At 39.9% G+C, this 23855-nt stretch overlaps 2 protein-coding genes across 9 annotated transcripts in view; one reads left to right on the top strand and one right to left on the bottom strand.

Moving 5' to 3' along the window:
- Positions 1 to 23855, top strand: part of RALGPS2 (Ral GEF with PH domain and SH3 binding motif 2) — a 115633-nt gene that overhangs the window by 53167 nt on the left and 38611 nt on the right. For all 8 annotated transcript variants that reach the window (XM_032117341.1, XM_032117342.1, XM_032117343.1 and 5 more), the window contains one exon: positions 570 to 696. In XM_032117341.1, the coding sequence (XP_031973232.1) occupies positions 570 to 696 (127 nt within the window). The remainder of the gene's footprint in view (positions 1 to 569; positions 697 to 23855) is intronic.
- Positions 3339 to 22225, bottom strand: ANGPTL1 (angiopoietin like 1). Its single transcript, XM_032117345.1, has 5 exons — positions 21611 to 22225; positions 14230 to 15085; positions 9061 to 9254; positions 7315 to 7585; positions 3339 to 6356 (listed from the first exon to the last, which is right to left on the bottom strand). Exons 2-5 carry the CDS (start codon positions 15053 to 15055, stop codon positions 6169 to 6171), a joined length of 1479 nt encoding a protein of 492 aa, XP_031973236.1. The 5' UTR covers positions 15056 to 15085; positions 21611 to 22225; the 3' UTR covers positions 3339 to 6168.

Below are 23855 nucleotides of genomic sequence, written 5' to 3'. Positions count from 1 at the left end.
AAGCTATTTATCAGATCTTAATAGCATTGGTTTGTTTGGAAAATTGTTATTTAAGATGGATCTCAATTCAGGAATAAAAGAGGGTATTTTGGAAATTGTTTTTTTGTGAATCTGGATTAGTATAAAATTTCTCGGGGTACCTGACAAAGAAATGGTAACATATGCCATGGTATGGTGTGTGGAGCAGAAAGGGCCCTGATTCTGTCTAGGCACTGCTCAGCAATAATAGAAACGTGTCTGCATTAGCAGCACTGTTTTCAGCACAAATCCAAGGTGTGGCCCACACTAGCTACTGTGAAGAGAATTGACTCCATCCCATCCCAAGCCAAGACACTTATGGATGATCAGAGTGAAAAGGTTACTGGCATGGGTACTGCTGATGTGGACAGCACATGAAGTTGTGTTAGCTAGATTAGTCTTTTGATAACTTACCAAACCAGAAAAAACCCGCACACCAGTAACAGCAACAATAATGGGAAAGTGGAAATCTGTGCTTGTAAGAGGAAAAGAGAAATCATAATGATCAAACTTAAACTCACCTGGTTTTGCCCTCTGTTTTCTTTCCCTAGTTATTGAGTCGGAAGGATAAAGCCACCTTTGACAAGCTGGAATATGTTATGAGTAAAGAAGATAATTACAAAAGGCTTAGAGATTATATCAGCAGCTTGAAGATGACCCCTTGTATTCCCTATTTAGGTAAGCTGTAGCCTGTTTCTGCAGTAATTACACAAGCTAAAGACCGTCTTCTAAGCATTTGTGAAACTCTTTCAGTACTTCAGTGAAGAATCTACAGCCCAAGGTGATTTCTGGACACTCTGTGTGGCAGGACAGAACCTCAGAAAAAAAATACCTCTTAAACCTCACAAACACTGCAGCTTTTACACACAGTATCAGTTTTCTAGGAAACTATTTTGCCACGTGTTGTACAGATACGCTGACTTCTGGAGAAGTACTTCAATTGTTATGCCTGCTAGCCCTCCTAAATACTAAATACATGACTGTTCTAGTAATGGTGGCTTTTAATTTATGAGAAGCCATAAATCACCAGTGTCTGAGAGGAATAAATTTAGAACTTAGAGTTTGGAACATGGGAAAATCTGGAGATATTGCTGCATTTAATAGACACCAGTGTGACAAGAGAAACTGGGTTGTTGTAACTGACTCAGCATGGAATAATTCTTAGTAAATTGTATTCCTGTGTATCTAAACCCAAGATGAATGCATTTAATACATGTTGGTTTTGTTGTCAAGCTAATTTAGTGTTACTTAAACTGAACAGACATTAAAGTGATTAGTGTGCTGTTTTTAATGTAGCTTTTGTTTCATTAGATGTTGGTAATCACATAAAATTAAGGAACTGCATATCCAAGTTCTTGTATTTTTGCAGACAAGAAGTTGCTCTTACACCTGAATTCAAGATGAGCTCTTGTGGTCGTTAAGGCCTGTTAAGCTGTCCTCTCTCTGTTCCTGAAGTTTAGTGCTTCCTTTACTCAGCCGGGCTGTTAACTTCTTCAGGATTAATTGGTTGAATTTTACATGCTTGATACAGGAATAGAAAAAAGTACTTCACTGTGGGGGGGACCAGATTTTAATGCCCTGTAGTGTTTGTCATTCAGGGCCTGAATTAGAAGGTGCAGAAAAGAAGCCAAGCATTACGTGATGTGATGAACCACGTAGCTTTCCCACCTTGGGGGCATGGACAATATAGAGACATGATACACAGTTCTGAAATGCTTCCTGTGCTGGTGCTTTTTACCCCTATGCCATGATTTTTGAAACATGAAGCTGGCATCAAATTGTTTTCTTGCTGATTGTAAAAATCCCAAGCCAAATGTTGGGAAACAGTTTTTAAGTTTTGTTCAGTTGCAGATGTTTTCCCCAGTAAGTAGCAGCTTCTTGTCTAATGTTTGCATTAGAATAACATTTGGTCTTGACTTGATAGTTTGAAATGAAATGTATAATTCTTTTCTGTTTAGAAAGAAATGCTCTTTACTGTGACCTGCTGTAGTTAAAGCATTGTGTTGTGACCTGGTTTCATGTGGTACCAGTTCTTATTAGTGACATGAGGGATGTCCTCAAGCCTTTTTTAATTCTCCAAAGGAATAGCAAATTCCCACTGGTGCACTCCCTCTAAAATTAATTCTTGTGCAGTTTAAAAAAGTGGCAAAAAGAGCAAAATTGCCTTGAACATACAGTCATGATAAATCTCGATCCACTCTGGAGGATTGATAGTTGAGTCCAAGTTTTCTCATTTGATGAAAGCTTTAATCTCTGCTAAGACCTGGATAGATTTGTTATTTCTTCAGTCTCCTTCCCAAGGCATTTTTACTGATGTAAGAGTCATATGAAACAGAAGGAACCTAAACTGCTTGTTTAACTTCCTGCTTTAAGGTTACCAGTGATAGGTTACAATTCCCAAAAGGAGTACTTCTGCTGTAAGGTTCTGTAAGAGAGTAGTGCTGCTCCTGGTTTAAAGCACGTGGACGAGCCTACCTAGAAGCCTGCAGATGGAAATGGTGATCATGGCAAGTGCCAGGAAGGGGTTCCTCAGGAGGACCATTCCCTCTCGTGGAGGAGTGGGGGTTTCTTCACTCTTGGTGGGGAGATCCAGCAGCTGCCATGCTCCCCCCAAATGCTCTTTGGAAGAGTGCAGAGCTTCAGACTTGCCACTGCAATTAAATTAAATTTGCCATTGCAAATCCCCTCTAGAGAAACATTGGCACTGGTTGTGGAGAACCCTCTTTGGAAGGTCATAGGGAAAATGAGCATATAAAGGAATTCCAGCTGCAATTTCAAGGATGACTCTTTTGCCCTTATGCAGACAAATACCAGATGTGGGTGTAGATTTTTTTTCATGGCCATCATGGCATTGTAAGAGAAAGCTTCAGTGGTGTAGATTTTGCAATAGGAGCAGAGCCACAGAAGTACAGATTGTTGTCTTATTTTCACAGCTCTGTGCACAAGATAATGGTGTCCTTCCACATTTAACTGGGAGGGGGAAATATGTTTCTCAGCTTCTTGCAGCAATGATTGTGATGTGATTCCAGAATTCTAGAAATGCAGGTGGGAGCAGCACATCATCAGTGTGGACTCACCTACTTTAATGTGAGTGTGAAAAGCTGTGCAACACCAAGAAAGGTGTTCAGCACCGGGCCCTTGATGCACAGCGTGGGATATGTCATCAGTGCTGCATGACCCAGGCAACTAAAGCAGCCAACAAATGGGAGCAGTGTATGTGATGTTATATTTCACCTTAGAATAAAACCCCATTCTCCACGGGAGTCCTATTCCAGAGCTCTGATCAGTTTGAGGTTGCACAATGAAACAACTGAGCCGTATCTTGAGAAGTAAGATTTTTATTTAACTAAGCAGTACTACCTTGTGAGATATTTTTCTTATAGCTGTCTTTGAGGAGTTATATCCAGAAACAGAAAAGCTGAAAACAGGTTATTAAGATTCATCTGAGGAATATTCAGCCGCTTCAGTGATAGCGCTTGCAACAGATCTTGGAAATAGATGTGAAAACCGTGTTTCCATTGTAAGTTGAACTTTCTTGAGGTCTGCCTGGTTAAATTTGGGCTGATGGTGGAGGAATGGTGAAGGCTTTACCCCTCTCAGACAGACTGCTTCTGAATGCCCAGGGCAAGAGGCGTGAGGGATGCTACAGGCTCTTTTGAAAATCTCTCAAAAGAAGAAGTGTGAGAAAACACTGAACTTTTAAAGTCATTCGCCCTGCTTAGAAATTCAGCCCCAAAGCTACAAACTGATAGAGTTACCAGCATTGAAAGTGAATTATTGTACAGAGTACAAACCAACCTGAAAAAGACATGCTATGCTTTCCTTCCTTGTAATCTTAAATTGGCAACTTAATTAAGTCTTTCCTTTCAGAGCACAGCATTTATACAGTCCGAGGTTTCTGGGTGGATTTTGTAATAATGTTTAGTCAATGTCATCCTGCAGCTTTAAATTGGGGAAGGCTCACTTTTTAGATGTCTAATATATAAGATTTAATTAAAAGGCTGAGTGCAAGCTAATTTTACTTTGGGGTTTCTGCAAAGTACACCTTTCACTGAGTGCACTGAATAAACAAACACTGTTTTTGCAGCAGGCAAGAGATTCTTGGGGTAAAATACGCTCTCTGCCAAGGAGAGGAAATCTGCTGGTTGAATGAACTAAAAGCTGTCAAAAGTGATCATTAAAGGGATGTTTTGGAAGGCATTTTCCCTTTTTAAGTTTACCTGAACTGCTCTTCTATCCAGCTACCATAGAGAAAAAAGAGCAGACTACAGAGAGTCTGAATTTTAAGCATTTGCAATTAAAAAACCGTTTTGCAGGACACTCAGTCAATGAGGTCTGTATGATATTTGTAACAAACAAATATTCCTTATATGAAGAACAATGTCGGAATTGTAATTGTAAACATTTGTGTCAGTTAAAATTCTTGGAATTTGGGAATGGAATATGCTGGGACTGATTCCCCACCGCTGCCAACCCCAATTAAATATTGGTGGAACTGGTTGGCTTTGATCTCTGACCAAAGATTTAACTACAAGCCTTGCAGCCATAGATAATCAATGAAGCTTTATCTACTCCAGAGAGTATGTTCTGAAAGCAGAATGCTGTTTTTTCTCCTCTGCATTACATACGAGGCTTTGCATAATTGATATTGACTAATTTAACATAACAATAATACTAGATTATTCTTTTAGCTATTATGGTTTCTTATTTTAAATAGGGACACAGTTCCTTAAAAGCCTGAAGGCACATACGAGGTGCTAAACAAACACATTGGTTACAATTCAGAACAGCGTATTCAGTTTTATGTAATACAAAATTAAATTAGGCAACCTGTGTGCCTGTGAGTGCAGTTACTAAACAATTGTGTGTAACAGGAAGAAAGCTTTCATTCTGAGGTTCTGGTACCTAAAGCGAGTGTTTTGTTCTGTCTGATTTTGGGAGTATCTCACTTTGAATCAGTGTGCGGTGTAGCTTTTGTTAAATGTTGGGAAAGTATTTTCTAATTGATTTCTTAAATTACATATTCATTCCAGTGGAAATCTGGTATCTAGAAGATAAAATGTAGTATAGGCTGTATCAAAGGTTGCGTAGGTGTGAGGGAAGTGTGTGTGTCATAAGAGCAGCCCAAGTTTGGGATGCCACGGAGAACACATCCAGAGCTGATTTCTAACCTTTGTTTTACTGTGGGAGTAGAAAGCTGTGGTGGAGGAAAACTTTAATATTCAGAGTCTTCTCTCAATTACTATGTGTGAATGCTTGGTCAGCCCTCATCACTCCTAAGTGGAGCACAGAAGTGTCAAGCCATGATTTTAATATCAGGACTTTTAGTTTTGCCATTTAACTTTAGAGTTTAATTAGGAAGCTTGAATATGGAGATTGAAAGTAAAAATGTACCAAGTAATTTGATTGTCTTAAGTTTATCAGTAATTTCATACAATTAATTTTCTGACGCAAGGAACATTTTGCCTCAATTTTTACAGAAGGTAGGACTTGTAGATCTTAGTAGTGTAGAGAATTCCTTAAGAATTTCTGTATTTTGTGTTTAATTTGCTTCTTCACTTTGAAATAATTATTTGTTGCAAAAATCTTTCTCTGCTGGCAAAGCTAAAATATCTCCAATTTTTTCTGTAGGTTCTTGGAGTACATATCAAACAGTAATGTGAAGTCAGATTTTTCATTGAAAGTAATACCAACGTTTTTAAATAAATTGTTAAATAACTAATCAAGTTTCACATTAAAGCAAGACAATGTCATTTCACATATTTACATTTAAGGGTTGAGCTAACCTGAAAAAGCATAAGCTTTTTGAACTGGAAAAGCTTATATCTTGTCAAAGATCTGGAATTTTTTACCAGCTTTGACTGTTTACATAAAGTATGTTGATCTTGAACAAAAGATAAATATGCTTTGCAAGCACAAAACATCTGCTTTTGTGAATGTGTGTTTAAAAAAAAAACACTGTCTGTCACAGTAGAGAAGGGTCCTAAAAATGGAGAGGGGAATATGACAGGGGGAAGAAGACAGGAAAACTGTAGACCTGCTTTTTGCAGGGGCAGATTGTGCAAAATAATGATTAAAAAGTACTGTTTTATTTTTCTTGAACTCAAAACACTGAGAAGTTTTTATGGGAGCGCTGTGGGATTTTCCTCCTCAGTCTATAGGTCTGATCATCATCTGAACTGCTTTCAAGGAGTAGGAACCTCCCCGGTACTCAGCCCAAAATATTCCGTCCTGGTACTTGCTCCGGTAGTGGCCTCCTCGGTACCAGACCCCGTTGAGGTTGGAGTGGGCACACGCGTTGTACCACCAGCCGCCCTTGTGGAAGTGAGCGCAGTTTCCTGGGGAATGGAAGGACAGGGGTGAATTTCAGCTTTAGGCAGGAGAGATGGAGATTATTAAATGTTTTCATATTGGGCCTTATTCTCAGAGGCAGCTTGGAAGTGCTTCGCAGCCTGTTGTGGCCACATCTTGCTGTTCTTCCTAAGCTATAAATTCTCTTTAACAGCAGCCTTTGCTGGAGGGGGGGGTTATTGACATGGTCTTTAATGTGGCAGCTGAAAATGAAGGAGGGAACTCTTCTCAGCCTGCCAGCACTGCTTCTCCATGAGCTAACACCCAAGGAACTCGGGTTGTGTGCTGTTTAGAAATACTTGAGTGGAAGCAATGCGAGTTGATACAGCCCCGAGCAGCACGCGGGGCCACGGTTCCACAAAGAGTTGCTTGTAACTTGTGTTTTTACTGTTACAGGCTTGTCTACGAGTTTGCAGGATTTGTCCAGCTTTATGGTTATTGACAGCTGAGGAAAAGCAGTTGAGGTACTGCGCTCCCCAGCCTTTCTTTTACTGCAAGGGATAAACTGGAGGAAATGGAAAAAAAAGTGAGCAGAGTACACAAACCAAGTGATGTGCCCCTTTCTTAAGTACTGGTGCATAAGTAAACCTCTGCACACTCGCAGTTCCTTTCATGCTCCTCAGAGGCTTTAGTTCTTGGTGATTATGTGGCAGCAGCCCTACTCAGAGAGCCCCTGGACAGATATTCTGACTGCAGAGCCACGTGCTCGGAGAATTGCTGCAGTGTGTTGTCAGTGAGGGTAACAGACTTTGAATTTCTGACAGGTGCAGGGGTTCTAAGAGGGCCCTGCCAACGTGGGTTTTATCATCATTGATTTGGAGCCCCTTCCAATAGGGCCATTTTATCAGAATTTGCGTACTTTCTGTTCTGAGCCGTACTTTCTGAGGCGGTGTCACTGATGGGATATCCAGGACGCACTTTTGGCAGCCGTGCTGCTTTCCTTACCTGAATACATGTCCCTGTCCCTGTCCAGCGTGGTGAAGTGCTTCCCGTTGTGCCATATCATGGAGTCGCCCGCGTTGCCCTGGTACGTGCCCAGGCGCAGCCGGTAGAATTCGCTCTCGGGCTCCAGGCGGAAGCTGCTGTACTCCGCGTAGACCTTCTTGTTGCTCCAGTCCTCCAGCTCAATCAACAGTCTGTAATTATCCTGATTGGTGAGCATGTAGATATTTTCTAGGCCCAGCCAGTATTCTCCATCAATGTTCCCAAATCCTTTCTGTGCAAAAGAAGATCAGAAGGTGCTGTTAGCTTGGTTTTGTGTGTTTGTTAAAACACTTGGCAGCAGGAGGGTTATAAACCAGTGGAGCTTGGGTCCTGAAAGCCTCTGAACTTCTGAATGACTTCAACCTGTGCATTTAAGTGCTTTATTTTGCTGCAGTGGGACTGCTAAGTTGCATGAGATGCTGCCAGAACCGGTGATGGGGGCAAAGCATCTGTGTTCTTGCTGTCCTCCCCTTTTTAAGATAAAGGGAGGGAGAGTAGGGAAACTGAAACAGCGTATTTCTTGACAAAGCTAAGGGGATTTGTAATAATGGGTGAATAATGGAATTTTAGGTTGTATTTCCAGGTTGGAAAAGGTATTTATGGATCACCAGTCTCAATGCTCAAGGCAAGTAACTTCCTGTTACTTTTGTATTGCAACTAGTGCTGGTTTTTACTGTGAATTTAATGACACAGTTCCTCTGTGTTCTTTACAGGATTTACTAGAAATGAAATATAAGGACGTCTTTTCTTTCAAATCACAGACTACCAGCACAGTAGCTGTGAAGTGGTATTTCCTATCTGCTGTCTCCTTTCCCCAGTAAACCAGCGTTGTTCAGTGTTGCGTTATGTTCAAAATGTTTATGGCTGCTGTTATGGCGCTCCATAACTGCCTTAAAACATTTTATAACATTTAACAACTCCAAAGCCAACTATGCACTGCTCTGAGCAGTAAAGACTTTGCATATTTATTTGATCTGTTTGTTTATTTATTGGATAATTGTTTTAGTTGTTACTGATTTAGGGATTCATATTTGAATCACTAAATTCCAAGAATGCAAAAAGCAAAAATCCTCACATTAATTTGTGTCCTATATGATGATGTCATTGTTGTTGTTATTATTATTACCTCAGCCAAATGATCTTCAAGTTTCCCGTTCAGCATGTAATTACTCCAAAGCAGCAGCATCTTGTCATCCTAGACATTCTGCCTGCTAGTGCATAATATCACAGTAGCACACAGCAGTGTGTTTCCCTTCACCAGCTGGACATCTTTAGATTTCTACCCTAAATTAACAGGTGGAAATTATTTCCTTTAATTCATTATTAGGACTATTTTTGAGTCCCCGATCCAGCAAATCTATTAGCGTGTTTAAATAAATAATTCCACTGGCCGAGTTTGCTTATTCATAAGGGAGACAATGAAGCTTTACAAGTACTCACTGTAGTTCTCAGTGCGTTAATAAAAGTCATGTGTTCAGTGAGAACTTTGTAATAAATGACTTCCCAGCCACTGTCTAGAATCACACGTGTCCCAGTTGTGTTGTGCATTACAAACCCAGGCTGCTTCAGACAGGCAGGTTCACCCAAAGTTAACTGGGCATTGAGGGAAACAGGACATTCCCCCTGAAATGTGTTTGCCCCCGGGGATGATCACTCTTTCCAATTCTCTTTCTTTGCCCACTGATTTTTCTGCATTCTATAATTCACCTTGTAACTGTCCCAGTTCCTGAAAAAGTTGACAGATCCATCTGTCCTCTTCTGGATGACTGCCCATCCTCCAGGGTCCAGGCTGTTCTCACACCAGAGCTGCATGGGCTCGTTGCTGTTTTCAGGTTTGATCATGTAAATCCCGCTGCTGGCATGCCCAGCATCCCTGGCTTGTTGGCAGTCTTTGAATGGACCTTTTGGGAAAGAAATACTGTAAACCTTCAAGACTGGCTGTGCAGTGCCCATTGTCCAGGAATATTTTGTAACAGAAAGTCAGTAATTCAATTAAGGTATAAACCTACCGTGGAAAATACTGCAGAAGCTACTGTCTGAGATTAATTTTATCTGTAAATAAACATGTTAATATCCTCTCTCCATATATTTTTGAACAAAAACTTCATTTTGCTAAACAAATAATAGTCTTTGGTTAGCAACACCCAGGTTTTTTTATCTGCTGTGGCAAAGATTTGTACTCTGGATTTTGATACTGAAGAGCATTATGATTTTTTTTTCATTAATTATTTTCGTCTTTTTTACAAAAGGCAGACATCAATTTACTTCATTTTCTGGTGTACCAATTTGAAACTGGTGGAAGTGAAAACCAAAACAAACTCAGGATACCCAACCAGCCCTCCATATTTGTGAATATAAAAGTAGTTTGAGAGCTGCTGTAAGAAATTTACTGCCAGAGTCTATAGACCTGGAATTTAGTCAAAGAGAATTCTTACGCTGCATTTCTTCTGCCATTGTTCGCTTACCCAGGTTGAGGATTAGGCTGTTATCTGTGGATAGGAATCTTTTTAAGTTTCATGTGTCATCCTGGTGTGATGTGTGTAGATGGACACTGATGAAGGAAATAAGCAAGCAATGGAGAAGGATTTTTGAGATAAAAGGACTCCTGTGTTTGTTTTCAGGGCTGTGGTTGCACAAAATTGCTGTTGTTTGTGACTGCTGCTTGAAAGCTCTGTTTTAGTCCATGTGAACAGTGATTTTACAAATAATACTTAGAGAAGACCATCTGGTCATTCTCTGAGAAGGATGCAGCTTACATGTCTCTGATAACCTTGCCTAGTTTGCCTTTTGGTTTTTGGTAATGTTTTTATTTTCTGCTTTTTAGACAAAAATTTGTTTGTGTGTCATTGCTTCAGTTGGTTTAGAGAAACTGTAATTTACTAATGAAAAGCAAAGTCTGTTCTAATGACTAGCTAGTGGTGGATGCCCTAAATGTATTTGAAAACTCAGTACATCTGAAAATAAATTAGCTACAGCTTTCCTCTCCTTCCAGAGGGCTTATTTTCTCAAATCTGCTTGGAAATTCAGAGAGAACTCATCAGTCACAGAAACAGCTCATGTACAAAGCAGCATAGAAGATATTTGTTGGGCTTTTCTTTAATCAAAAGTTGAGGCTGAGGGAAAGGGACCTTCACAGCAGACTAAGCTTGTGTGACAAAAGCAGGCTGATTTTCTTAGATTTTCAGGTGGCAGTTGCCAGTTGGACAAGTATGTAATTGGCAAGAAATCCATAAAGCATTGCATATTAATTAGAGTGCATGAAGCTTGTGTATCTAATGAGGAGCTTCTGGCTGTGACAGGAACGTGCCAGACCCTGAGCCCTTGCTGTAGGTACTGCTGCACTGTCAGGATTGTGATGGCTTTGTCATTCTTCCAGTGCAGGCAGTGGCACCGTAGGAAATAAATCCTGTAGCTTTGGTATACAAGTGCTTTTTTCCCCCCCTCTCTTGTTCACAATTAAAATTTCCATGTGAATTGTGACTCTTGCAGAGTTTGTCCAGGGGTTAGGTAATTTCCTGGGCTAAGCTGGGTCTCATTCCCATTCCTTGAACTGTCTGAAGTCAATTTGGGTGCTCTATAATTGACAGGGATGTTGTTCCAGAAGTATTTTTGTAAAACAGTTATTGCTTTAGGAAAAGTATAAACAAAGAAGCCTTATCTTTTGTAGTGTTAATTGAACATTAGGAATAACTTAATCAGATCTGCTGTTATGTGGGTGTTATCCCACGTGATTATCACTGGAGGAGGAATTGAGCACTCGTTTTTCCATGAGAGACCCAAGCAGATGCTTGGGGTCATTTTAAGTAGTTTTTAAGGCAGACAGAATTGCACCAGTCTGTTTATGTAAGACTTGGATCACTTCTGGAGTTCAGCTGGCTGTAAGTTCACAGGATGCAACTTGTCTGCTTTGATGCTCAGCTTTGTCTGTGTGTATATACATAAGTTAATGTTGTGGTAGAGGTAATAGACTTCTGCTCTGAGTGTAAGGAAATATCCCAGAATTTTTGGTATGTGGCCTCGAATCCTTTTAGTGAAGTAAATTCTTTGTTATATATAATTGTTTCAAGTTCACGTTCTAAGAACTGATCTTGTTCAGTGGAAATACTGAGGTTTGTGAGACTCAGAGACTCCCCACAGTGCTGATGTGGGTGGAGGTCTGACTGATGAAAAAAGCATGAATTTCTGTTTTAAATCTTACATTTAAGATTTAGTTTATAGTTTGTGATATAGTATAGTGATATAGTTTGTGTAAGAAATAAGTATCTTGTGCACATCTAGTCTTTTGTAACAGTCTGTGTACACTAAGTCACTGAGAGAGTTATAAGTCAGAAATACTCTGAGAAGATGATCTGTTAAATCTTTCACTTCTAAAATTGTGGCTTAGATGTATGAATCAGTGCAGATCATATTCTGTGCTAAATTAAATGAAGTAGAGAAGGAAAGGGATTAAATATTTTAAGTTAAAAGCTTGATAACTTGATGGCTGAATCCCATTTTGAGATGCCAAACGTTATTGTGAACAGATGATACAGAAGTTGTGCTTGTGTGAGGTTCATAGAGAGGATTTTGAGGGGCATCAGTAGAGGAAAATTCGTCCAAACTAAAATTGGACATATATTAAAAAAAAAGAAGCTATATTGTTAACCAAGAGGTATTAGAAACGGGGGGCAAGGTGTGTTGGATTTTCAAGTACTTCACTAACTTGAAACTACTTTTTGCAAAAACAGCGGCAGTAATTTTGGGGGTCACCGGTTATTATTCCAAATGTTAAGGTAATTGTGGCAACTACAATTCACAGATACGTTAATCTTGCTCAATTTTTAGAGCAATTTTTGTACAAATTAACCACCATATTCAGAAAATAGAACTTCACCCTTTTGTTTGCCATATATTTTGCATTTTACTCTCCACCCACAAGATGAAGGTGCACCTTGACCTTTCTGACCCATCTGCTGCATGCCAAGTACTTGTTAGGAGGTCCAGGTATTTCCTCTGACATAAGTCTTTAACAGGCCTATTTCTAATTGGGATTGTCTGGTTTTCATTGATCTTTTTTTGACATATTTATAAATTACAAATAATCTTTGAACTGTAGAGTTCTTTCTTCTATGACATAGTTTTGATTCTGTGCACCATTAAATCTGTTTACCTTAATTTTAAAAATCAGGGGTAGTAACTGGGCACTGTGTTGGAATGTACAAGTTTTGGTTGTGCTGACCAATGCTCTACCAGCTGTAGCAGTTCTCAACCCTGCTTTTCCCAAGCACTGCAAGAAACACTTAAACTTCCAACTCATGAATCCAGTATTAAAGGATGGTGAATAATGTTACAATAAGCTTCCTACGATTTCTTTGTGTTCCCTTCCAGAAATGAATTCCAACTCTGAACTTTTAGGGGTAGAGGGGTTAGTGAACACCTGGGTAGATAATTCAGAGGATAATATTTAGTGCTGTTGCCTCGTTTTGTGTGTGCAGCAGGCGTGTGTGGAGAAAAAGATGCATTCAGAACAGAACCTGGCAGCGAGGGTTCGCTGGGAAGTGGGAAGTCATGGCTTTTTTTAGAATTGTACTTGTGCTGCCTGACCAGACATCAACGCAGTGCTTTGATATGAACTGTTTCCTTTCTGTCATGATGTGCCACTGAAATTCACATGACATCTGGCATTTTGCTTGGGCTCATGCCTGAATTTTCTGCAGACCTTGAATAAAAATAGTTGTTCTTTACATCAGCAGCTGATTGGTTGTAATTCTGCAGAACAGTTGCAACTAAAGGTTTGGCTTCATCTTAGGAACCAAGTTGAACTTCTAACTGTGACTAAAAGCAATTTGAAAGAAACAGAAACAGAACTGCCACCTAAATGCAAAACCCCCCACCAAACCCTTTTGCTGTGCTAACAGAAGCCAAGAGCAAGCACTCAAAGGGATGTCGGAGGAAAACTTGGTTTTCTGAATCCCTGAATTTTTTAAATTGCAGTTCTGTCAAAATTTTAATAAAGTGAGAAACATTATCGAGTTCAGGGCAGCTCAGAGGTTGTTAATTGTCTTGTCACTAATTCTGATTCCTAGTGATGCATGCATTTATCTAATGACCTGAAGAGTGTAGTAGGTGAAGATCGGATGCAGTCTCCTGAATGTGTTTTCATAGTATTTATGGTTTTAGTTTAACTTGCCGTCCCCTACTGGCATCAGGTTACTGGGAATGTAGTTACTGATTTTAAATTTTCAAAGCTGAGTGCCTCCAATTGGATCCAGCCTTGATTTCAATTATCCTTTCAAACTTACCACTCTTGAGTATTTCAACTGAGCACTTAGAGGCTCATTGCATTAATGTGTTGGTGGATTTAGATGTTCATTTAAAAGCAGGTCAGAATAGAAGGATGAAAATTCTTCTAGTAGAATTTTCTTCTGGCGAATGTGTACATGTAAGTCTAAAGGACAGAAACTTAAAATTACTTAATTTGTTTATGATGAATTAGTTTGTCTTATTCACCCTTGCCAGCTACTGTAACGTGTAGCTAGCAGGCAGCATCGAAGAAATGGGTAAATATTAGAAAGTTTATGCTAATACTGAATTTTCATGTTTTTGTAACTCAAACCCAGCTGCAGAGAGAACTTCCAATGCTTTTTGACTTGAAGGCGAAAATTGTTCAGATTGAATTTCTGAGTATCAGCCATTTCAACAAATTCATCTGACAGAGATTTAGGCTATTTGGCAAACTAAAGCTTTCCCTGGGAGGTGGAAGGGAGAAAGAAAATCAGGGGCAAGAGCAAGCTGTAACCAAGTACTTTCAGTTCTTCCTTGTGTTTCTATGGTCGGGACAGTGTCCCTCAGAAATGGAGAAATCTCAGGTTAGGTAAATAGTGGCAGGTAACTTACCCTCGTTAATCAGGGCCAGAGGTGGTACTCTGAAAGGACTCTTTGTAGGAGAAGTGGCTGGGTCAGGCGGTGGCCTTACATCTCTGTCCCGGGGGTAGCCCGGGTCTCGCTGTATCTCGTTGCCTCCCAGCAGGACGGGGCTGTAGGGCTGGCTGTTGGGAATGTGCTGCGGCACGACCTGCACCAGGGGCGGGGAGCCGTGGCTGTCCTGGCGCGAGAAGATTCTCAGGCACTGCTCCTCCAGCAGCGAGATAGTCGCGGACTGGTTGTTCACCAGGTCGGTCAGTGCCGCGTATTTCACTTCCAGCTCCTTGTATTTCGTTGCCATCTTCAGCATTTCTGTTGTAACATTAAGGACTTTGTTTTCCAGCTGGGAAAGCTCGAGTGAGTTGTCGCGCTTTCGAATTATCTCATGCAGGAGTTGCATGTACAGTTGGGTCACACGAGAGTTCATGTTTCGACTTTCTTTCCTCAGTAACTTGACTTCGTTCACAATGTTTCCGTCCACATCCACTACCAGCTGCAGAATGTCGATCTCCCGCTTCTGCTTGGCCAGCACATCCTTCAGGTTCTCGATGTCCATCCTGGTGACTTCGTCTTTCCTGTTCCCAGCGCCCGGGCCATTCGTGTTCACGCAGATTGGCCCTGTGATTTTTTGTTCTGGCACCAGGAAGGTGTAACCACATTTCTTCCCTTCCTCTGCCCCATCTGCTGAACGGGGCTGCCTCTGCTGGGATGTCTTGCTCGGCGTGGATTGTTCCGTGCAGCGCCCGATGGACAACAGCAGGAACAGCAGGACACCCAAAGTCCACTTCAATACCTTCATTTCAAAGCAAGTGTGACGGCTGTCAGGAGCCTGTTGAACAGATAAAAGATGAAGTCATTAAATCAGAGGCGCAGCTAAGGCTCCTGGACTGTTGAACTGCCTAAATGGATGGGTTTGCCATGCTTGCACGTGTGTAGCCAAGCCTTTGGAATCTCTTACTTGGGGTTAGATTCCATTGGATTGGCTGTTTGTTTTGGGCAGCGAACACTAAAATTTAGATACAGGGTTTGGCAGAGAAGTTGTTGCAGTGGGGCAGTTTTCAGAAACAAGGGTGTGCTTAGATTCTGTGTTACACTTCCATTATCAGTTCAACTGCTCAGGTCTGTGCTCACTGCAATTACTGCACGGGGTTACGGAACATAGCGTGCTTGCAGAATACCTTCCTGGAAGGGAAGTAGAGAGATGAAAGTATTTATATAAATGTTGGATTTTGGATTATGTAAGCCTTTCTGGTCCTCTTTTAGCTTTATATATAGATGTATCCTTTGTTAAATAGTATATACGTACTTATTCATATACACACCCATGTTTCATATTTATATATACACAGTTTTAGTAGACTTGAAAAATGCATCTTTAAGACTATTTTAGGACATGAGTGTTAGGCAGGAGATTAGATACTGTTTCAAACATTGAAAATTACTTATTCAAGTGACTTGGAATTTGTAAGGAAAGCTTAGAACACTGTTTGCTCTGCATATGTGTTCCTATTTAGTTGCCTTGAGATGAATGTTTGGAATTGTTGTCACACTATTTTTGTATCTTTGAGAACATCTTTATCCAAATAATGCAGAAGTATCAGGTGTGTTATCATTATAAATACCATACTGAAGCATTTCATTCATCTTTTAAAGAAAATTAGGAATTTCTTTTAACTCTAAAGAATTAAACTGGAGTGATAAAGCTTCACAAATGTTCTTGAGAGCTGTTTTTTAGCTTTAAATATTTGAGATGATAAACAAAGGTAGCACTTAAATAAGGAAAAAACCCTTCACTTTTTGTGGTTTGTTTGCTTTGTGAAGTAGATCACTCTTCTTATCTCAGCTGTTGATCTGGCTTTCCTTTCCAGACTCCTTCTGCAAACCTCTGGATAGCCTTTGTACAGTGGCCTTTGGGTAATTACAAAGAGAAATACAGTGAGAGCAGGGAAAGTTAATTATCCTGCTGTTCCTGCTAAGTCCAAGTTTAAGTGCGTTTGGCAGTCCTGACACAGTGATCCCAAAGGAGAAGCAGGGCTGTGCTGCTGCCTTTGCACTCACATTACAAATGATAAGGTGACTTTTGGGTCAGGTCACTTTTCCCAGGTCTGTTACTGGCTTTAATATTATTGCAACAGACGGTGTCTGCTCAGCCTCAGGAAACCTGTCAAGTCTTTGTTTTTTGGCTTCACTGAGAGCAGTGGTTACAAGCTTCAAGCCATGATGTACATGCAATCAGGAATTAGAGCTACAAACTCTGCTTAAATGTTTGATAACTTTTTGTTCATCTGATGGTTGTCTTGCAAGCCCTGCTTCTGGGAGGGGAAGAAAACACATTCAACACATACTAAAAATCCTTTCTTACCCTGTATAAATAGAGGGAGCACATAAGTCTGAGGAAGTTTATTTTTAAAAACGTATTTCTCTTTGTTTGTAGCAATAGGTATTTCTGTGTCTACTAGTAAATATTTTTATCAAAACCAAAAGTTAAAAGTTTTGTTAATATTTCTCTGCTGAAACTGTAACTTCTGTTTAAAGGGAAAAAAAAAAAAAGTTAGGAAGAGGTATCACTTTTCTCCAGAGCTGGTTGTGTGTTTTTCTTTGGTAATTTCAGACATTTAAAATATTAATCACTTGGACACTGCTCAGATTTGGTAGTTGATTAGGTTAAATGTTCACATGAATCATGGGAAGCACATGGGAAACTGGTGTGTGTGTGGTTTCTAACTTGACACGGATGAGCCAAATTAATAGTCTGAAGTTTAAAACCTCTTTGCATCTCCTAAATTATTTTTCAGTACTTTTGCATTTACTATTTGCAGACTGAGGGAAAGGAACTTCATGGCATATGGCTGAGGATGAAGCCATAGTACAAGTCCAGTATTTTACTGTTTTCAGTGTGTAATGGTACTTCATGGTCCGAGAAAGTGAATAACATTTTAGTTCTTGGTAGCTTTTAAAGACTTTAAAGAGTTACTGAAATAATGAATGGCTGGGGATTTTTCCCCGGAGCAGCACATTTTCTCCCAAAATTCATAGAATTTAAATGAACCTTTCAAAACCAAGCACTTTGCAAGACAATCCACGTTCTAGCCACGTATTCTGCTGCAGTCTTTCTGCATTTCTTTTAATATTGAATGCGTTCATTTTGAACTTTTACCCTCATATTTTAAAGTGTCAAGCTCTGTGTCTATACATGTGCTGTCAGACCAGGAAATGAATTAAAGGGTCAAATACAGCATAGCTAAATCCAGCTGCTGCATAAGATTATGCCCTAGAATTTGAAGTGATTCAAATGTCTTGTAGTAATCTGAGACATTCAGATAAGCAGGATGAGTTCCTTCTGAGAATCTCCGTGGTAGGGAATGTATATGCTTCCACGGAAATGCTGATGTTGAAAAAATTAAATGTCTTAAAATGTTGCTTGTCAAGTTTGAGCAGCTTAATGCCTAACTTGTTATACAAGAATAGGTTCTGAGCAAGATATTTACCTGGAGTTTTAATCAGCTTAGAAGGAAATGAAAATACTGTTTCAGAAATTTCCTGATGTTCTGGGCAAGCAGCTTAAAAAAATAGGAGCTGTTTATCCAGAGTATCGCAGAATGATAGCCTCATATGCAAGAGCTAAATGACAAATTAAAATTCGAGTTGGGAAATAGTTTTAGGGTTTTTAGATCAGACACATTTTGTCCCAGATTCCCAGGTTTGGATGTTTAGGTGGTGGCATAACTGTTAGGAGATAGCTGAGGCTCAGGGATCAGTTCAGAACCATGGCCTCCAACCCTCCCTGCAGGCTTGGGGTCGCCTGTACTGGGGGGGGCTGCGGGGGTACCTGGTGCAGAGCTTGGGAGTGAAGCAAGGCAGTTTGTGATTACAGATCCCATTGCTTTAAAATACATTATTTAGCTCTTCAGTAGATGTCACGCTCTCTGGATTAGAATAAACTGTCACTTCAGCTGCTTCTGGCGTGTTTCTGTGCCACCCAGTTTTGGGTCTCAGATTTCTGTGGAGGTTTCATTACGTATGTTCTGGCCTGCTGATGTTTTACAACTTCTGCAGAAGAAAATGTGCAATTATTCACAGCAACACAAGCTTCTTCATCAGCTTGTCAGAAACACTCAGAGCTGTGGACAGGGCTTCGATACCATTTTATTTTTAATGCCATTTCTTCTGGTTTCTTTCTTTTTCCAGAGTGATCCCTGTGCAAAGAAAAACCCAACTTGCTTTCAAAATTAGTTTTTGATTTATTACTTTAAAAAGTATTTAAAGGTACAAAGTTCCAATTTAAAAGAGCACCACAAGCCAGGAACTACTATTTTTAACTGCTGTAACACAGACTGTGTTACCCCCCGCCAAAATACTGTAATCACGAATAGAGAGTTGCATGGATCAGGATGTGGGGAAGCTGGTATATATTTGGCATTTTTTAGCTCTCTGCACAACAAACTGTTTGTTCTTTGTTGTACTGCTGTGACTCATGTTCAGCAGGATGTAAAATTTGGAAACCCACAACACAAATTGGAATCTGTTCCTCCAGCGCTGACGAAGGCTCCTTCTCTCTGGGCAGTGTAGGCTGATATGGGTGAATGTAACGAAGCTGTTGCAGGTAAATGTGAATATAGGATTCCCTTTGTATGGAAAATGCAGTATCAGGACTTACCTCTATTCCAAGTATTTATTAAAAGAATATGGTCAAGAGAGAAATGCCAGCAGTGTCCTCTTACATGTAACAGGAAGAGAAACAGACTGGGTTCTTTGAGAAAGTAAATTACAATACTGAGACTAAAGATGCTCTGAACATGATATCAGCTAATCAGGGAGCTCTGCTATTGATGTTACAGGTACTTCATTTTCTGTTGAGCTTTGCCTGAGCAGCTGAAATCAATAAACCCAGCTGTGTTCCCCTACCTCTGCACAGGCTAAGTGAGGATTTTTGTGGATTTTTTTAGCTTAAAACTGGGTCCATGACATAAGAAGTAATACTAATGTGGGGAAAATACTCTTGCTGTAGGAGAAATGTTCACACGGATTTCAGTATATCTCTATATTGAAGGAAGTTACTTCTCCCTATATAAACAAGTGCTTTTCCAGCAAGTCCCTCTGCCTCTGCTGCAATAACAGGATTACTTTCAATTGTATTGACTGGGATCCAGGAATAATATGTTCTTGGGTTTTGTTCGTCAGATTCGTGATGTACTGAGTCACAGAATTCTGCTTCTCAGAGATTGCCATGAACCTGATTCCTTTTAGGAAAGTCAGTCTAAAAATCTTCGGGGGTTTTGAGCTTGTCATTGAAAGCATGTCCCTTTTAAAAAATGATAAATTCTTAGATGTTCTCCACAGAAGATCTTTGTTAATTTTGTCATAGTAGATATTCTGAAAGCACAGCAAAATTTCATGGCATTTCCAGATTTTTTGGTGAAGTTTTTTTTAGCGTGGGGGTTCCTTTGTTGGCAGCTGCTGTGTGTGTTTGCACTGTTTGAGCAGGCAGGTTACAATGCAGTGGTACATTTTGTGTTTGGAAATGTGTGATTTGGGGGCTCCAGAGTTCTGCTTAGAGCAGATACTGAAGATATTAAGCATCTAGTTATGCTTGCTGTAGGAAATTGTACTTCATTCATTGGTGTATGAATTTTAAGGACCAAACCAATAGGACACATTACAAAAAACCAAGCCCAATAAAACAATAATTAAGACCTGATAGAGCCATGTAGTTACTGCAAAAGTTTGAAGGTTCAGAATTTCCATTCTTTTTAGTAAGTTCCTTTAAAGCTTCAAATAGTGTATTTTTTTTCACTGTACTTCAGATCATTCTTTTGGCAGCAGCAGCGTCATATTAACATTGCATTATTTGTTTTAAAATAAACGTTTCAAAATTTGAGCTCTGAAGTTGGAAGGCAGCAAAGGAGAGAGAGTTAAAACCTTGTATACAGCCAGTTTATTGCATTAAAATTATTGACTCAGCTGTTTTCATTTGTGGGAGATTTAGGAATTGTTCTAAGCAGCGTAAATCAAACCCTTGGCTGATGATGAATGAATGGAGCCTGGTGTCCAAAGCACATTAAGCGCTTCAAAGGGGGTTGTGGTGGTGTTGTTTAGATGATTCTCCTCCTTCTGTAAATCAGCACAAAGGGATAGTAAGGAAAAGGGCTCAAGAACTTGGAAAGGATCCATCTTTCTTGTTTATCAAGGCTGCTTCAGACTTCTTTCCTCTGGTAGCTACTAAATCTTAATTAAGTTTGCCTTCTGTAACACTTTGTCTCTCCTTTTAGCATCAGCCCCTTCATTCTCTCTCACTGTGTCAGGCATCTCTGAGTTTGTTAATGCAAATGCATCACTTAAATTTATTTGCATTGTTCTGGATTATTTGCTGTGTTTTAATTTCCAAGTCAGCATGAAGAAAGTTTTCCTACGTATTAGCAAGTATTTTTTGGTTTTCATCTGTACTTTTGTCTTCTGTTTGTAAACAACTTTCTTGTTTTAATAATTGACTTGCAGCAGCATTCTTCTCCCTTCCTTCCCCTAATGAACTGTAACAAACCCCTCAATTTTCCACTTAATGTAGTGTTGCTTTGTACACTGCATTTCACGTTTATCAAATGGATCTGTATTTAGAAACAAACTGCAGTTCATCTGAAGTACAATTAACTTCCCAGAAATTGCCGAAGGAAGGGAGTAGTGCCTGTTGCAGCAATGTCTTTGGCTTTTCAGCTGCACAATTGATTGTGCTACAAACTTGATTATGTTCTGAATCAGTGTATGACTATGGTTTCTTGGTTGGCTCTAGGACTCAGGCAACTTCTACTCCTCAGAAGTACCAGAAATAAGAACGTACTTGATATGCAATGATTGCTACTTACAGATGTGCATTGATTTGCCTGGGACTTTTCACAGTGGTTTTATTGAGGTATCCATTTTCTAGTTCTAGTAATGCTAGGTCTATGCTCTGGTGTTGGGTGAAATCCAGCTTCCCTGAAATCGATAGGATTTTTGGCTTTTGCCTTCTGGTGGGATCAGAATTTCACATGAGTATGTTCACAGTACCCAAATGACAAGCTTAGCAAAGAATCTGGTGGTGATAATTTTCTGTAACTGTAGATAACAATACAGCTAAACAACTGAAACTTGTTCATCCCTACAACTGGAACAAGTTAGTCTGTGCTCTTATGCAGTGCCTTTTTTAATTCTTTCCAAAGTCTACCAAATGCCACAAAAATGAGCCTTAATGTTAGTTGTCAAATTTTTCTCAGGCTGAGAGGGATTTGTTTCTTCAAAATTGTATGTTGAGGGAGACGTATGTAGCATTCAGAAATAGCTCAAAATTAAACTTGTAAGTAAGAATAACTTTAAAACTTACCAAGAAATAAAGTCTTCCAGCTGGTTTGCTTCTGTGGCAGATGGAAAATCCAGAGGCCAAGTTGCTTTTGCTTCCTATATTACCCGATGGTGTGGAGTGTTAATCTGCAGCTGGAGCTGAAAACTGCTTTTGTCTTTCTCTGTTAGATCCAAGCTGTATTGAGGAGTTGGGTTTCTCCATACGATAACCAAGCTAACTAATCGGTTAAAAAAAGAAAAAGAAGTAATGCTCCAGTATGCGTTATTCCAGGAGAGAGAGAGAAGTGTTTTTTGAAACTGCAGTGTTTAATTCTCACATGCAGAAGTGCTCTAACCAGCTACAGCTGACCCAGATTCCATATACATCACTTTTGGACCGTGTTTTTTTAAACAAACACACACTCGGCTCAGCCGTTCAGCCCACCTATGATGTCACCGCGAGCACTGGGAGAGCAGGAGAAACTCCTCCTTCGGATTTCCTATCCATACCCTCCAGAAAGGGAGGGGGTAGGGAGGCTGAGAAGTTAGGAACAAGGAAAGATTGTTTGCCAGTAGAAGGGAGGTACCGTATGGCAACGGACTGTGCAAGAGTTCAGCAGGCAATTGCAAATCAAACATTTTTACTACGCTGCCTAAAGATGCCTTTCAAGTTATTACAGTACTGGGCTTCATTGAGAAGAAAGATTCTTTCAGGCTGATAAAACTCGATTTGTGTTGCTGGGAATAAAAGGGGCAGCCTGGCTGGATACAACAGGAAAAATGAACCATTTGTAGTCTAGAAGAATGTTCAGCAGAATGTCGCATTCAATTCTTGACGTTCACTTAATAAGAAACAGTTCCAGTTGTTCAAGGCATGAATTCTCCAACACAAGTGGAAAAAGTTAAAACTCTGTGTGTGATGGTTTTGGGTAGGTATCAGAATATTTGGTAACATCTGACTGGTGTTAGAAGTAGCAAAAGCCACAGAGATTACGCTCTACAAGAAATACGGGATCTGGCTTTGGTTCTGTCCGTACTCAGCCAGCACTCGAGTGCATTCACTTTATTGCCATTGATCTTTCTGCTTTCTTCACAAAGGCAGTGCCATTACATTTGAAAGAGAATTGCCCTTGTATGCTTTCAAGATTATTTTAGATTTCACAGAAATGCATCCAGCAGGTTTGGAGAACTGCTCTTTACAGAAGACTTGTTGATTTCGCTAAAAGAAAAGATCAGTGCAAGTCGTTCAGAGGTAATTCTACAAATACAGTGGTTTATAAAATCCTGCATAATAGTGCAGGTGCCTGTTACAGGGAATTTCCTTAAATACAGTTAATAAGTATGATTTACGTCCTTCTGTGGAAGACTGAGCAGGTTTGGGTTTTTTAAGGCTTGTTTGGACATGGGTTAGTAAATTCAGGTTCAGGACAGCTTATGCACTCTAGGTAGCATGGCAATTAAATGCGACTACCTGGTGTTTCTGATTATCTTTTCTGGTTTTTAGCAAACTGTTTCTAGCAGAACAGAAAATTGAGAGATTTAGTAGTATATCAGGTCATGTGTAATATCTTTTTATTCACTTTTTTATATGTCACCTTTTCAACCACAAGTATTTTAATTTGTTTCTGTGTGTGCGCACACACGTGTGTGCGTGTGCGTGTGTGTGTTGGTTTTGGAGGGATGCCCAGAGTTTCCCAGCTCACATGTGAGGACTGTACTGCTTAGGTGCTGTACAAATACAACTGCTGTTCTTGTGAGGTTGTATTAATAGTCTTCCACCTGTAAAGCCAAAGTCCTTGTTATGATTTTGGTTATACAAGGCTGAGAGGTGAAGTAAAATATAATTTTAAAATTTCCTTGTTACTGAAACAAGTTTCTTAAATAATGTTATTTAAGTTTGTGTAGTGTTTTAATTGAGATATCTGTGAAAGATGCAAGGGATGCAGAGCAATTCCTTTGAACAGCAGAGTTGGTCAGGATATGCTTCTCTTAGTTGAGACAAATGGATGAAGTTCAAGAAATGGAGTTGTGTTTAGAAATAAAATAAACGTTTCATCTACAGCATTACTGTGTAAGGAGGAGGATTTTCCTCTCTACGTGATCAGGGGCTTGAAGGAGCAGTGAGGTTGCAAGCAGTGCAGGGGAAGAAGGCAGGTAGGAGATTTGATGTGACTTACCTGGAAGGCTGCTGGATCTGTGGAGCTGTGATTATTACAAACTGCAGGATTCATTCATTTCAGTCTGGGTGCCCATTTTCCCTAGTTAATCTTTCCCAAGTTGCTGCAAGT

This window comes from Corvus moneduloides, chromosome 9 (assembly GCF_009650955.1).
Source record: "Corvus moneduloides isolate bCorMon1 chromosome 9, bCorMon1.pri, whole genome shotgun sequence".
In the NCBI taxonomy this organism is placed as follows: domain Eukaryota; kingdom Metazoa; phylum Chordata; class Aves; order Passeriformes; family Corvidae; genus Corvus; species Corvus moneduloides.
Note: the sequence above shows the minus strand (reverse complement) of the source record. Positions and strands in the feature narration are given on the sequence as shown.